Genomic DNA, 17,982 nt, shown 5'->3' with positions numbered 1-17,982 from the left:
TCATGCCAGAAATTCACCCAAATGCATACAAATCATGCCAGAAAAATGTGCAAGTTCAACCTTTGCCTATTTCAGTAGATTCTCCCTACATTTGGAAAATCCCACCCTTTTTATCAAATGGAGTTTCCCTCCAAATTTATTGTTATAGAATAGACCATGGTACACTGTCAGAATGGGAATATCATACTGCGTTTACTTGCATATGATGCATACCTAAGAATGAACTTCATAAATGATTATTTGTCACTGCATTATGCACTAGTAGATCTCTCTCTCTCTCTCTGTGCATATAATGCATATCTAAGTGTGAACTACATAAGTCCTGGTCTGTCACTGCATTTTGCACTAGTAAATCTCTCTGCATATAATGCAAACCTAAGGGTGAACTACATAAATCCATATCTGTCACTGCATTATGCACTAGTAGATCTCTCTCTCTCTATGCATACAATGCTTACCTAAGTGTGAACTACATAAATCCATATGTCACTGCATTTTGCACTAGTAGATCTCTGTGTGCATATAATGCATACCTAAGTGTGAACTACACAAGTTCATATCTGTCACTTCATTTTGCACTAGTAGATCTCTCTGCATCTAATGCATACCTAAGTGTGAACTACCAAGTCCATATCTGTCACTGCATTTTGCACTAGTAAATCTCTGCATACCTGTAATGCATACCTAAGTGTGAACTACATAAATCCATATGTCACTGCATTTTGCACTAGTAGATCTCTCTGCATATAATGCATACCTAAGTGTGAACTACATAAGTCCATATCTGTCACTGCATTTTGCACTAGTAGATCTCTCTGCATCTAATGCATACCTAAGTGTGAACTACATAAGTCTATATCTGTCACAGCATTTTGCACAAGTAGATCTCTCTACATTTAATGCATACCAAAGTGTGAACTACATAAGTCACACAATCAGTACGAAACCTAGGTGTTACTCTGGACAGTACTCTCACATTGCACCAACATGTCATGAACATATGCAAGGCTGCATATCTTGAGCTGAGACGCATCAGCTCAATTCGCAAATATCTTTCAGTTGATGCCACTAAAACACTTGTGTGTTCATTAGTACTTTCAAGACTGGACTATTGTAACTCAATTCTGTCTGGTTCATCTCAATATCTACTCCAGAAACTTCAAAAAGTTCAAAACACAGCTCCTCGGATCATGCTTAGAGTACCATGATCAGAGCACACCTCCCCGCTGCTCTGTACCCTACACTGGCTATCCATTTGATCCAGAATCAAACACAAAATTTGTCTTCTATGTTAACGTTTCACTGTCGGACTCTAGTCCAACATACCTATCCGATCTCACCAATGTGTACACACCAGCAAGATACTTATGCTCCTCTTCTGACAATCGTATACTCATTATTCCCAATATGAAAACAAAGTCATATGGACAACATTCTTTTGCATACCAGGGCCCAGCAACGTGGAATGAATTGCCTACTGAACTTAGACACAGACACAGTGATCACATTCAAGAGGGCTCTCAAAACTCACTTATTTCGACTGCAAGAACAAACTTAAAGACCTAATAATGTTTCCTACCTGAAATATTCTCAGCATGTTTTTTTATATTTTTTAATGTTTTTCTAAATTCATGGTGTTTGTTTTTGTAATAATGTTATTATGTTTTTTATCTTATAGGTGTTGTCTAATGTAAAGCACTTAGAGCTTCTAAAGATTAGGCGCTATACAAAGTCCTCATTATTATTATTATCATTATTATCATATCTGTCACTTCATTTTGCACTAGTAGATCTCTCTCTGCATATAATGCAAACCTAAGTGTGAACTACATAAGTCCATATCTGTCACTGCATTATGCACTAGTAGATCTCAATCTCTCTCTCTATACATATAATTCATACCTAAGTGTGAACTTCATAAACCCATTTGTCACTGCATTTTGCACTAGCAGATCTCTATACATATAATTCATACCTAAGTGTGAACCTCATAAACCCATATGTCACTGCATTTTGCACTAGCAGATCAATATACATATAATTCATACCTAAGTGTGAACTTCTTAAGCCCATATGTCACTGCATTTTGCACTAGCAGATCTCTATGCATATAATTCATACCTAAGTGTGAACTTCATAAACCCATATGTCACTGCATTTTGCACTAGCAGATCTCTATGCATATAATTCATACCTAAGGGTGAACTACATAAGTCCATATCTGTCACTGCATTATGCACATGTAGATCTCGTGTTGCTAGTCTGAGTCTATGAAGTCATTCCTCTGATGGAGTAACAATTATATCATAGATGGTCTTGACACTTAGCAGTTAAAAATTAAGAAATCTTCTTGTCTTGAATTCCTGTAGATTCTTTTCAGTGTCATTTCTTTTGAAGGTCTTTTGTGTACTATCATGTGTGCCAGACTGGGAATTTATACATCATATCTTAATTTATTTTCATCTTACAAGTTTGGTCTTCTAGACATTTTGTACTATGTTTATTAACACATTAACCCCTGGTGACGAGTTTACATGACAGGAAATAGTAGCCTACTGCCAAGCTCTGTAGCATCAAGGTCATGTATGATACACTAAAGTGTGTGGTATTGTAGAAAGGTGAACAGATGTAGCTCTACAATGATACCAGATAATCTGGAATTTCTAGCTGCACTACAGAATAATGAGGGAAAAACCGCATTTTTTGGACCTGATTTTTTTCTACCCAAAATTCGCCTGTGGTTTGAATCCGATTTTGTGTCCGGATTTTATACTTTTTGGTCTCAGATCTAAGGCAGACTGGTATGAACTGCAAACAGACAGATGAACCTTTTCAAAAAGTAGGATAAGATGGAAATTTGGAATAAAGAGTGATCTCGATACGAAAATAATGGGTTCTTTAAGCAAAAAAAAAAGAGAACTCCAACTTTTACCCTTCTGCTCATGCGCGAGCCAAATAGCCAATGAAAAATGATGTTTCTAACACAACTAGGCAGTATGTTATTGGAAGATCACCTGGAAGTTGGTGTTTTAGGATGTATTCAGAAATAGCTTTCAAAATCTGCTTCCTACTCGAATTTCAGACGAAAACGACAAAAACCTCCAGGGGTTAATGTGTTAATGGGTGCATTTTGATGACATTACCAAATATGAATATTCCTTGCGTATTTAATCACTTGTGCATCAACATTGCACATAAATTACAAATTAAGCGATTCCTTGATGATTTATACAAAAATTCAAAAATCCTTGTTCACACATTAACCTCTGGTGATGAGTTTACATGGCAGGAGTTAGTAGCCTTCTGCCAAGCTCTGAAGGGTCAAGGTCATGTATGATACACTAAAGTATGTGGTATTATAGAAAGTTAGACAGATGTGCTCTTACATTTACTGATCTGCTCATGCACGAGCCAAATAGCCAATGAAAAACGATTTTTGTAACACAACTAGGCAGTATTTTATTGGAAGATCACCTGGAAGTTGGTGTTTTAGGATGTATTCAGAAATAGCTTTCAAAATGTGTTTCCTACTTGAATTTCAGATGAAAATGACAAAAACCTTCAGGTGTTAATGTGTTAAATGACATTTTTGATATTTCAGCTTTCCAGATGGTTGCCTTACAGCTCACTTAGTTCTTGTGAAATGTAGCTGGCTAGTAGCAAGGCTGATGTTCATGTATATGACCATTGCTAAATGTCAGGTCTCACTCAGAAATTATGGCCATATCAGGTTTCCATGTTATAGATTATTTTGTAAGGCATAAAGGTACTATTAGAGATTTTAAAATATGACGACAGAGAATCAATGTTATAAGATGTCATGTAGGAAATATTTTCTCAGCTATAATGTGTGGGTACCTGCAAACAAGTTAGAATCACATGCATAATAAGCTGTCAGATCAGGGTCCATGTTGCTGTAAATCACGCTAGTGTCATTAAATTTTAGCAAATCTTTAATCTTTGTAGTTGAGCAGCATAAAATTGTACCGTATTACTTACGAGCATGAAAATCTGTTTATTCTGCAAAATGCCATGTTGTCATTCTTCTGTCATGTTTATTTTGGAACTTGAGAAATGTGTCTTTTGTTCAAACTCCTTTTTTTAAATTAGCATCAGCTTCTCGAGCAATAATTCTTCAAAACTTTGTGGAAGACATGACGGTGCCAATGTTTATTCTGGCAGTGGTGGGCATAAACATCAGGATTCTTATTTACATTTTTGCTTACAAGACATTTATGTTAGAGCTTTTTCTTTTCCTGCTTTAGAAATAATACCCCATAGTCAATATAAATCTTGCCTTTTAATTGACTGTTTAGAGTAAAATACTGCATGAACTGTTTGCTCTCTTTAATGTTCAGCCATCAAATTCAGATCAGTTTTTCAAGGGACATAAATAAATATCATTTGATGCTTTGCTAAGTGGACCTTTTACATGCCTCTTTGAACTGTACCATAAATTGAATATTCTGAGGGTCTCTAAAGACAAGGCACACATGTGGTACTTTCCTTCCTGTAGCCGTCAGTAAATCTGAAAAGTTTGCAAACTCTTGGACAAGTTAATGTTCATTATCAATCAGATGTGATAGTAATTGGCTTTAAAAGAAGAAAAATTGTAGACTGCTGTTTGACATTGCATGGGTACCTGACTCTGGTCACCATTGTTTTGTATGCAAAAAGGCTGGAAGATTGACATTGCCTGCTTTCATTGCTAAATTTGTTTTATGTATATTGATGAGCGTCATTGTCAATGTCTTCTCCATTTACAGAAGCGATTCCACCATTTACATAAGAAATAAAGCAAAATTTTGGATATCTTGTGTATGATTTATGTTTAGTGTGAAATGAGACCAAATTCTTGCATATTTTATGCATCATGATGCTATGGAAGAATTTAAATTAAAACCACATTGAGCATAGTGTATTTTTCTTATGGATGTCTTCTGATATATTTACAAGGGGTGTAACTTGTATTTCTCCTCCAAAAAATGTGTAGATAGATTTTGAATCAAATACTTGTGATTCGTTTGGAAAATGCTGGAGATGGGAGAAATATTCTGAGGTATTTCCTCACAAAAATGTCGTCCATTAATGTTCCCTTCAGATGATTTTATGATAAAGTGCATACTTAGTTAAATGTGACAAGAACAACTTATAAACCACCAGTGATATACACATTTTTAAATAGCAAGCATACATGGCTATTATTTCATAAATGTCAAGATAGCCATGGTAAGTTTTTCTGAAATTAAGTCATTAATTAATCGAAAAGTAAAACTGTATTAAGGCAAATCTTGTCTTTTTTCACTATTCCTTTCTTTGGTAATTTGTGCAGAATATGATATTTTCTGTGAAGAATGCTGGAGAAAATGCCAAAAAATTGCATGTAGTTCCAGTCAGTGCCAGAGGTGTAGGTATGAATTTCTTGCAAAAACTTGATATTGATCATTATTGATTAGAATGTACAGAGTACTGGTGTTAAAAACAAGAAACTTCAAGATTCTTACATAGAACACTGTTTTTCTATCATAAATTCTTTGAAATTGGATTAATATTTTATCACATATATCAGTAAATATCAGTTTGATACAACACATATCCATAGGCATAACTATTCCTCTCGAATTAGCATTTTTATTTTGACCATATTTTTGTCTGTGAAACCTCTCAAGACAGTACACCAGATATACCTTGAAAATTGAAATATTTTTCTGGGCTTGAGCTTTTCCCAAACTGAAAACACTATAATCTAAAAACTGAAAACACCACTCTGAAAACTGAAAGAAATATTTTATCCTACAAATTATATATTCTGATCTGTGTAATATGGGGAATATGGCTTTTTATGTGTCTGTCCATCAGTGATCTGTTTGACTGTAAGCAGTTTTATTTATGGACCAAAACTCTCCAACCATTTATGGTATCTCTGTGAAATTTAATACATGTATTGTACTAGTGGTCCAGATATCTCTGTGAAATGTAATACATGTATTGTACTAGTGGTCCAGATATCACTGAAATGTAATACATGTATTGTACTAGTGGGCCAGATATCTCTGTGAAATGTAATACATGTATTGTACTAGTGGTCCAGATATCTCTGAAATTTGATACATGTATTGTACTAGTGGTCCAGATATTTCTGTGAAATTTAATATATGTATTGTACTAGTGGTCCAGATATCTCTGTGAAATTTAATACATATATTGTATTTGTGGTCCAGATGTAAATTTTGCTATCCACAGCTCATGATTTGCAATAACTGTTATGTTTATATCCATTTTTCAATCCATCCATTCATTATCCACACTTTCATTTCTAGGACAGAAGTTTAAAATCATTTAATATATGGTATCTCTTTATAACTTGGTACACATTTTAGACTGTGTTGTCTATCTATTCCATTTGCTTTTATGTTTCAGTATATATTTATAGTTTGATCTGTTCATAAACTCATCCATCCATACATCTATTAAGCACACTTTCGTTCCCATAACTACAAAACTGTTTAGGATATTTATATGAAATTTGAATAAATATTGATTTGTGTCATATGTCTCCATTATTGTCATTGTCATCTCCAGAACATAACTTCAAACCAATCAAGTCTTCTCTATCAGATTTTGGTATACCGGTACTCTTAGAAAAGTCAACCCGATGTACCTTTGTACAGTTCAAAATAATATTCTTTTTTTTTAAAAAAATGTCATGTTTTTCTGGGCAAGACCCCAAAGCTAATTAGGATACCTCGATGAAGTTTGGAACCCATTAATTTAGTGGTGTAGGTTTGATACATATATTAGAATAATGGTGTAGATTTGGTACACATATCAAAATAATGGTATAGATTTGATACACATATTTAAATAATGGTGTAGATTTGATAGATATTAAAATTATGGTGTAGATTTGGTACACATTAAAATAATGGTACAGATAATAAAATAATGGTGTAGATTTGTCACACTTACTAAATTAATGGTGTAGATTTGGTACACATTAAAATAATGGTACAGATAATAAAATAATGGTGTAGATTTGTCACACTTACTAAATTAATGGTGTAGATTTGGTATACATTTTTAAAATTAGAAGAGTCGTGGTTGTTGTAAACATTTTATATAATTTTTTTCCCTTTAATAGTGACAAACTCTCATGTTCATTTTTTTATCATATACAGTTTCAAAGATAAATAAGAATTTAAGACTACTGATAATTACTGAAACACAGGTTGTGTCCATTTTATATGAAATGGACACTTGCAAGATTGAGTACATTGAAAATCAAAACAGCCAGTTTATAATAGAGCCATTCACAGTAATTAATCAGCCTTATTACAAGCTTATGAACACAGAGATTTTCACAAATATAAGCTGTTAAAATTTCATTGAACTTCATTTAGAAATTCATTTAAGTTTATACTTCTTAGTAACACTTGTTAGCACCAGTCTTCTGTACTGTGCTGAACATTGTCTTGATGTCTGGGTGATCTACTTGTGGCATTGATTTCTGGAAATAGTTTGTTGGTGTTGTGGGTTTAGCATCATTTTGCAGCACAGGATAGATTACACATTGCTGCCAGCATATCTGGTGTAAGAAGAACCAGGGGAAAGCCCCAGAAAGAACATCCGACTGATGGCAATCTCATGACAAGTTTCTCACATACCACTGAGCCCAAGGCATGAACCCATGCTGACATAGGTGAGATGTCATTGATTGGTCAAGGCAAGTGCCTTAGACTGCTCTGCCAAACAGAGCTCCATAGTGTTGTTGGAATACAAAGACTTAATCAGCTTGATTAACAAAGTCATAGTCTGAAGTTAGTATCCTTTCAAATCTTTTTCGACCAATATCAATGCAGATTGCATCTGTCAATGTAACACATTTTCAATAATGGATTCCGCACTCCAGTTCCTTCTTTTTTCTCCATGAAAGTTCATATTTAGTATTAAAGTTAGTCACCACAACAGCTGTGTATGAAAAAGATTGATGTACTGTCTATTTTTGTTACTTAGAATGAATCAGCATATAATCCAACTGTGATGTTAATACATTTCACCATGAAGAGGACATTTTATTGTTGGTCTTTTTAAGTTTGAAAACCGTCAATTATAAACATCAATTTTAGAGGGGTGTTTTGCACTAGATTTACACTTTAGTTTAGTCCAAATCAACATATGAAAATAGAAAACCAATGTTTCAGTATAACATGCATTATTTTAAGGTTATCCATCCTTTGGGTTACTATATTTATATCCCATCCATACCCATATTCATCAGTCCCATCTTATCATGTATCGTTCTTGATGAATGTAGTTTCTGATTACCCATTTGTGGAGGAATTGAAACCAAATTTGGTATGAGACTTTAAATTAGGAAGAGCCAGGTCAAGTTTGATTTTTAAATTTTCCACAGAATTTAAGTTACAGTCCTATTTGTCTTAGGACTTTGCTCATAACTGCATCATAATGGTGGAGGCTTTCATGCCATATGGACATATTTCTTGTTCAGAAGTCTAAAAAGAAATATTTAGAAAGCATAAATCATTATCACCTTGCAAAATTGCCTAATGAAAGACTTTCTTCTTCTTCAATTACATCATTTGTGTTCATTTATAAAATAAACATGTTGGCTTTCATTGGTTGAAATTACTTCCTTTCCTAATTGTTGAAGAAGAGCTTGTCAGAAAATGCAACAGTTTCACCGGACAGCATATTAAAACATAACCAACTTTTTTCTCACAACAATCAACAATGATCATCACTGATGAAATGTACATTTGTAAACATGCAAGTGATTATAACAGTGTATATGATTTTATGAAAGGCAATGTAAAGCAGATATTATTCAAACATAAAAAGCAACTTGCATGTAAATCAGATCCAGTTGCATCCAGCATAGACCATGATTGGTTGTCACATGATGCACCAGCTGATTAGGGTCCATGTTTGTTCGTTCTACTAATTATTCCTAAAAAAAAACAGCAGTAGATACTGTACTTTAGCTGCATTTCTTTCAGGCAATAAAACACCACCACAATTTCCATTGATTCATGTGGCAGATATTACATCTTTGATTGCGTAGAGTTCTTGTGCTGCCATATTTATTTTTCTTTTCAGTTTGCATTCCTCTTTTTGTTTTTGTTGCATCCAGATTGCCATTTGTCAGCACATATATCTCAGTCATGTTGTGCCTTGTGGGAGGAGAGCAGCTGCTAAAACCAGTGTAAAACTTAATGACTGTGCTCGATTAATCTACCACCATGATCCCTGATGTATTGTTCCTACTTAACTTATTGGGTTAAAGCAGTCCACAAAACAAATCTTACAAGTGTTTTATTGGGAGAGAAAAGAGTTCCCAACCTAGAGAAAGCTAACTCTTCAAATATGTACATAAATGTGATGGTGACTTTGTTTATGACTTAATTAGTGCGCACTAGATATAATGAGCCTCATGGAATTTACCAAAAATATACTTTTTAGCTCACCTGGATTTAAGACCTACTTAGTTCATGATATGGCAATGTGTCCACTCTCACAACATTGTCACTCTGAAGGCTATATTTTTTTTATCTTACTTGGATCAAAGTTGGAATAAAAGTTCATATCACCATTAGTCAACCTTACTTTGCCAAGTATGTTCCAGAATCCTCATATTTTTTGCACAGAGAATTAATTTTAAATTAAGTGACCGTTTAATAATAACGAGCAACGCTTTCAAGTAAACATTCAGGGTTTATGAATAAAACATTCACAAAAAACTAGATTGTAAACCATTAATTGCACCTCTTTCATGAAAATATTTTGAAACACATTTACAACCCAAGTTAAGAGGTCATTGTATTATGCATAACATCATCACCTGCAGCAAACAATACAAACGTAAAACTAAAAGGGAATCCCAAGTAAAAATTAAGGGGCATAGCCATAATAAGTGTCTGAACACTTTATCCAAACTGACCACAACATAAATTGTGTTCAGATAATAGAAATCATCCAGAGCTCTCCAGTAGCAACATAATTTGGAAAGATAGAGAACTTCTTTGGATATACATACTGAACATTCAGTATGGTTAAACAACTGTTTCATTGAAAGTGCAGGCATTTTAATTTTATATCACCTATATCTCTGACAAGTTTTAATAAGAGTAATATCTGGTTGACTGAACTTGTTACCACTATGGAGCCATATTTTGTATCTCTTTTCTATATATATATATATATATATATATATATATATATATATATATATATATATATATATATAAGCGTAGAATTTTTGGAATATCATTAAGATCTTGAGCAAGGTTGATAACAGGCGAAGTTGATGCATATTAATGAAGTTATCTGCAAAAATGATTGACTGAACTTGTTTCCACTTTGTATTCCATATTTCAGATTCACTTTTGATCAGACTTGGAAAATATACTTACATCACATGATGCCATATTTTTGATCAGACTTGGAAAATATGCTTACATCATATGATGCCATATTTTTGATCAAACTTGCTGTTTTGTATTTACATCCTAAAACTGTTGGGCAATACTGAGTGAGAACAATGTGTATTAATGGGATGATTTTGTATCTAATTGTCTAAGCTAGTTACCTTCGGAAGGACATTATTCAAATCTGATTTTGATAAAGCTTCAAATATAGGCATGTATCATCAAGATCTTACATGAATTCAATAATAAGCAAGATCTATACATATTATTGAGATGATTCTATGTCATATTGGCTGAATGTGTTACCAATCTTGCGACCGTTTCTTATGAACAAGATCTACACATATTAATGAAATTCAGCACAGTTGGAAATAGTTCGTAACTTGTAAGCAATTTAAATAGTTGGTGGGGGGGATTCAAAATACATTTTCTTTCACTCTAAATTAAAGGAAAGAATGGGAATTAACTCATGATATTGTCTGAGTTCTTCCCCAAGGAAAATTATGAAAACCAGTCAAAGTTTGTTTTAGAACACAAGAGGGATAAATTTCATTGGAACAGTGTATACTTATTAGCAAAAAATAATGCATTTTAGGAATTAAAATGAATATTTTTTATTTATAACTGCAGAAAAATATGAAATATAAAATATTATAAGAGAAAGTTTACAGGTAGGTTGTTTTAAACTATGTGCATTGTTGTAGGATAAGAATATCTTTACGCAATTTTAGATTTATTTTCATGTAATTTGATTTTCTAATAATGATTTTGATCCTATAACAACATATTTAATGTGTTTATAAATTTCTTTGCAGAATTATTCAAATTAGTTTGCCACATTTGAAATTCTTAAATATTTGTAAGCAAGTTTGATTCATTTGATGAAATATTTTTTCAGTTGCAAACATTGCCAGATGAAAGTGATTAAAACATTCAGCATTATATGTTATCACATGTATTATGAATCATTTTTGGAATTTTGTACATTCAGTTCCTTTAATCACAAATTATTTGGAATGTATACTTTCTTATTGCTTATCTTTGATTTCTGGAAATACTTTCTTGGAGCATCAGTCCCATCAAGGAATTCCTATTATATGCCTGCCTTAAGGTAGATTGTATTATGATTGTGTCCATCCATCTGTCTGTTACCAATGTTTCTGATATTTAAAACAAGCTTGAGTTGGTTTGTCATCAACAGTTGCAAAAGAACCTTTTGATTTTGGGTCAAAAGTTCAAAGGTCACGGTCAGTGACCTAGAAAAGAAAACGGTTCTGCCTTGTAATGTAGTTCTCCACCATCAGCAGTTGCTAGACGTTGGGCTACCAAAGGTCAAAAGTCATGGTCAGTGTGAAAGAAGAAAAAATGGATTGTGCACAATTTTAAATGTGCATTACAGACAAGACCCAAACTTTGTGCTTGGCTTGCACTTGAGGAAAGGAAGAAGCCTCTTGATATTTGGTCTCAAAAGATCAGTGGTCAAAGTCACATCATTAAATGAAGATTCGTAATTTCTGCACAGAATTTAAGTATTCAGCTTTAGACTTTCACCGAAGTTTGTGGATGACATACAGTTAGAAAGAAGCCTATTGCTATAATTTGGAGTTTAGAAAGTCAAGGTCACTGTGACTGAAAAAAGAATTATGGTTTATGCAGTTAGTGATCATGACTTGACTTTCTAAACTCCAGATTTGTCTTATTTATTGTTGAGCAGATGTTATTGAAAAGCAAGACATCAGTTTGTCTTATTTATTGTGGAAGCAAGACATCAATGTGTCTTATTTATTTTTAAGCCCATTCATAGCAAGACATCAATGTGTCTTATTTATTTTTGAGCCCATTCATAGCAAGATAATCAATTTTGACTTATTTATTGTTAAACCCTAATTAGTCTGAAGCAAGGCAGCGCAGTCCTTTTCTGTCATCATCTGCGATTAAGGTTTTGGTTAAGGTTTAACATTTGCTTCTACAGTAAAATTTCATTTATTCTGATTCTGACAATAACTTGTACAGACAGTGTACATAAATCAATAAATATAATTCTTCAGTCACGATAACAACATAGAACAGAGTTAAAGAAATAAGAAACATGATTTAATAATATCTATACCAGGGGTGGCAGACATACAGACCACCAGACTTGTTAGTGTGGCCCACAGACCAGGTCTCTCTTGTTAGTGTCGAATTTGTACACATATCATAGTTCATTATACAGATGGCCTGACTAAGTACATTTATCTCAAATCAGGCCCACCATTGCAAATGAGTGTGACATCCAACATCTGTATAGTTATAAATTCAATTGTAGTTGTATTATGAAATAATGAAATTATCTATTGAAAATTAAATAAAAATAATTAGAAGGGAGATAGTGAGGTACAAAAAGAGACAGTTTAATCTTACACCCAGTTGTAATTTTTCATACAGAAATGCCAAGCTAATCTAGCAGAATTAAAACCTCATAATGGTCCAATCAAAGGCATTTTGTAGTCCAAGCATTACGTAATGTAATCTTGCAGAATTACCAGTGGATAAAGGTAATCTGTGTCAGCCAATTTATAGCAGTCATATTTTGTGTTCACAGTTGTGCATGGTGGAACTTTTTTATCAAAATTTTGATCATCTGATGTCAGATTAATTATCCAGACATGATCCATGTCTCCAAATGGGTCTTTTGTTGTTGTTGTTGTATGGCTTAACGCCATTTTTCAGCACACGAGGCTATACATGTGGGCCAGTATTAATGGTGGAGGAAGAACCCGGGAAAACACCAGAAAGAATCACCGACCCACAAGAAGCTACTGGCAAGCTTTCTCACATACCCATATTGGCCGAATCCGAGACTCAAACCCACGCAGACAGAGGTGAGATGGCAGTGATCCATAACAGAAAGTGCCTTAGACCACTCAGCCACTCGGGGCCCCTTCCAAATGGGTATAGATGATCTACATTTTACCGCATTTCATAAATCCACTGATGGAGTTTCTTTATTGTTGGGATGAATTATTATGAAGCCAAGACAATCAATTTTACATCTGCACTTCTTTGACCCTGGTGTCAGAGTCAGATATAAAAAAAATAATTTGCATGACGATTTTGGTTACTTTATTTTGTTAGATTATTATTCCTAAATTCCTTGAGTGATTTTTTTTTTTTTCATTCCTTGGAATGAATCATTATGAAGCCAAGACAATTCATTCTTTGAGATGTTCATTCAAATGGTTAACTTTCAGATTAAGGTCACTCAGTGTACAGCAGTGCTTCAAATGCTTCTTGACAAGCAGCAAATTGCCACCTTGTTTAATCAGACAAACCTGTAAGGGAATATAATTGAGCAATCAGATGCAGTCATGTCCATTGTTTTGGAAAACAATTGGGAAATTCAGAATGCTTTTCCTTTTTTAATGCACTTTCAACTTCTAAACAGCATAGAACCAGACCAGCCTTTGCTTTAATGGACTGGTAGATATGGGTTTTCATTTTTTGTGAACACTGTAAAACCAGATTTGCCAACCCTCCAACATTAACTTCTGCTTGATTCCAAATCTTAATCAGAAACACTAGAACAACTCAGAATGCTGCATTTGTGCATTTTGAGTAAGATTTTTAAGTCTCTAGTAATATTTGTCACTCGAATAATGTAGTAATATTTATTACTGTACTGGAAATGTTGAGAAAAGTTTTGTGTTTGCAGGGCCAGATTGGCCAGGTGCATTATGTGCTTGAGCAAGTAAAGCATGCAACAGTTCTTTGATCACACAATTTTAGTCATATAATTTTCCCATTGGCATCATAAATGGCAGTGAACAAATATATACTCACTTATCAGAACTGCAAACAGTATAGGTGTTCATCTGCCTTTGCATAATGCATCAGTAGATCATGGTATTTTTATTCTGCAGATTGCTCCTTTCAAACTGCATAGACCCAGAACTGATGGTGCATTGTGCAACAATAGATCTGGGTCTGTGCAGTTTGCAGTAAGACTACTTAAAAGCAAGTGTATATGATAACATGTCATCTGTTGATCCACTTTTTATGAAAGACTTTTTCTTGTTTGGAGGGGGGTAGCAGTTAGTATTTAAAAATAATGCTTTTTATGTGATGTTCTTTGATTTGGCAGGTATAACTTGAGATGACAGATGAGTTCTATGATTTGGCAGGTATAACTAGAGATGACAGATGAGTTCTATGATTTGGCAGGTATAACTTGAGATGACAGATGAGTTCTGTGATATGGCAAGTATAACTTGAGATGACAGATGAGTTCTGTGATATGGCAGGTATAACTTGAGATGACAGATGAGTTCTGTGATTTGGCAGGTATAACTAGAGATGACAGATGAGTTCTGTGATTTGGCAGGTATAACTAGAGATGACAGATGAGTTCTATGATTTGGCAGGTATAACTAGAGATGACAGATGAGTTCTGTGATTTGGCAGGTATAACTAGAGATGACAGATGAGTTCTATGATTTGGCAGGTATAACTAGAGATGACAGATGAGTTCTGTGATATGGCAGGTATAACTAGAGATGACAGATGAGTTCTGTGATATGGCAGGTATAACTAGAGATGACAGATGAGTTCTGTGATATGGCAGGTATAACTAGAGATGACAGATGAGTTCTGTGATTTGGCAGGTATAACTTGAGATGACAGATGAGTTCTGTGATTTGGCAGGTATAACTAGAGATGACAGATGAGTTCTGTGATATGGCAGGTATAACTTGAGATGACAGATGAGTTCTGTGATTTGGCAGGTATAACTTGAGATCACAGATGAGTTCTGTGATATGGCAGGTATAACTTGAGATGACAGATGAGTTCTATGATTTGGCAGGTATAACTTGAGATGACAGATAAGTTCTGTGATATGGCAGGTATAACTTGAGATGACAGATGAGTTCTGTGATATGGCAGGTATAACTTGAGATGACAGATGAGTTCTGTGATTTGGCAGGTATAACTTGAGATGACAGATGAGTTCTGTGATTTGGCAGGTATAACTTGAGATGACAGATGAGTTCTATGATTTGGCAGGTATAACTAGAGATGACAGATGAGTTCTATGATTTGGCAGGTGTAACTAGAGATGACAGATGAGTTCTTTGATTTGGCAGGTATAACTAGAGATGACAGATGAGTTCTGTGATATGGCAGGTATAACTAGAGATGACAGATGAGTTCTGTGATATGGCGGCTATAACTAGAGATGACAGATGAGTTCTGTGATTTGGCAGGTATAACTTGAGATGACAGATGAGTTCTATGATTTGGCAGGTATAACTTGAGATGACAGATGAGTTCTGTGATTTGGCAGGTATACCTTGAGATGACAGATGAGTTCTGTGATTTGGCAGGTATACCTTGAGATGACAGATGAGTTCTGTGATTTGGCAGGTATAACTTGAGATGACAGATGAGTTCTGTGATTTGGCAGGTATAACTTGAGTTGACAGATGAGTTCTGTGATATGGCAGGTATAACTTGAGATGACAGATGAGTTCTGTGATATGGCAGGTATAACTTGAGATGACAGATGAGTTCTGTGATATGGCAGGTATAACTTGAGATGACAGATGAGTTCTGTGATTTGGCAGGTATAACTTGAAATGACAGATGAGTTCTGTGATTTGGCAGGTATAACTTGAGATGACAGATGAGTTCTATGATTTGGCAGGTACAACTAGAGATGACAGATGAGTTCTATGATTTGGCAGGTATAACTAGAGATGACAGATGAGTTCTGTGATATGGCAGGTATAACTTGAGATGGCAGATGAGTTCTGTGATATGGCAGGTATAACTAGAGATGACAGATGAGTTCTGTGATATGGCAGGTATAACTTGAGATGACAGATGAGTTCTTTGATATGGCAGGTATAACTTGAGATGACAGATGAGTTCTATGATATGGCAGGTATAACTTGAGATGACAGATGAGTTCTATGATTTGGCAGGTGTAACTTGAGATGACAGATGAGTTCTGTGATTTGGCAGGTATAACTTGAGATGACAGATGAGTTCTGTGATTTGGCAGGTATAACTTGAGATGACAGATGAGTTCTATGATTTGGCAGGTATAACTTGAGATGACAGATGAGTTCTGTGATTTGGCAGGTATAACTTGAGATGACAGATGAGTTCTGTGATATGGCAGGTATAACTTGAGATGACAGATGAGTGGTAGTTAGCTGCTATCACTCTTCTTGTAGATCTGAACATCACACTTTGGTTAGGTATAATATTGGTCAGTTTTGATCTTTGACCAAATTTTACAGGAGTAAATGGAATTGGGGCTCTTAATGGAACTTCCTTTATGCTAGCCAGGTTGCCTGTCTAAGTCAGTGTCACATGAAAACTTTCTGCAACTCAGTATATGAAAAAGAGGAATGGTTACCCCTTGCAATTTTTTTTAGCAAGAGCCATTTTATTTCCCTTACAGGGTGCTACTCCAAAAGATGGCCCAAGTGCAGGTATCGCCATAGTAACAGCCCTGTTGTCCCTAGCTGTGAATAAGCCCTGCAAGCATAACCTGGCAATGACTGGAGAAATCTCACTGACAGGCAAGGTTCTGCCAGTAGGAGGAATCAAAGAGAAAACAATAGCAGTAAGTAGATGATAGTGTATTCAGACCTTTTATTTCAGAATGCATAAACATGTTGATATAGTCAGTTATGCTATCCATATAAGAAATAAGGATAACACTGTATGAAACAGTTTCCAATAAATGTTGATGTACCAGCAACTACATCATAAGTGAATAAAATATATTATTGGGACTTGAATATGTTTAAATATATTCACTGTTTTGAAAGTTGTAATGTGAAAATTGTGTGCAATTCAGCAAAATATGTTTGAAGCAATTTTTTTTACCAGGAAAAAAGAATTTTAGCTTCCCACTACAAATTAGAGGTAAGCAATTGTACTTGCCCTAGCATCAGCAGATATAAAATCATATTGGCATGTACACCCTCACTGAATGTGAACAGGGCTCAGGAAAACATTGCCCATGCAGGGATGGAGTGAGATGCAATAGTTGCTTGCCCCTGTCCTCATTGTACTTGACAAAGTACACATCTCAACTACACTGCCTTATGCATTTACTAGAGAACCACATGCAAGCTTGATATGAAAATGACTCAAAACCATGAAAATATTATGTTCTATTACATGGCAAATTTATTAATACATCATCACAGTAAAGCTGATATTTACATAAGTATGTAATTTCTTTTCACCGGCTTTCATACAAAATGATCAGTTTGGTCAAATCTCCATTCTAGAGAGCTACACACAGTGCCATAATAATGAAGATTGTCCATTGTCCAAAAGAATTAGAACATTTCTAGGTCATTACGTCAACTTGATTTCAACCAGTCATGTTTTAACATAACACCTCTCTCTTGATAACTTGAGCTCAGATCGGGGCCCAAAACAGTCTGCAGTATAATCATGGGCATAAGTTATCAAAAGATCTCTGAAAAATTAAGAAGGGGGTGCCATCACTGATGGACATCAGTGGGGGTGGGGG

At 34.7% G+C, this 17,982-nt stretch overlaps 1 protein-coding gene across 1 annotated transcript in view; it reads left to right on the top strand.

Moving 5' to 3' along the window:
* Positions 1–17,982, top strand: part of LOC149801981 (lon protease homolog, mitochondrial-like) — an 85,577-nt gene that overhangs the window by 53,090 nt on the left and 14,505 nt on the right. Inside the window, exon 8 of the mRNA XM_089956378.1 lies at positions 16,894–17,058. Within this exon, the coding sequence (XP_089812504.1) occupies positions 16,894–17,058 (165 nt within the window). The remainder of the gene's footprint in view (positions 1–16,893; positions 17,059–17,982) is intronic.

Source organism: Sinohyriopsis cumingii, chromosome 4 (assembly GCF_028554795.1).
Source record: "Sinohyriopsis cumingii isolate HCF-2022 chromosome 4, ASM2855479v2, whole genome shotgun sequence".
Classification (NCBI taxonomy): domain Eukaryota; kingdom Metazoa; phylum Mollusca; class Bivalvia; order Unionida; family Unionidae; genus Sinohyriopsis; species Sinohyriopsis cumingii.
The sequence above is the reverse complement of the archived record's forward strand: the minus strand, read 5'-3'. Positions and strand labels throughout refer to the sequence as shown.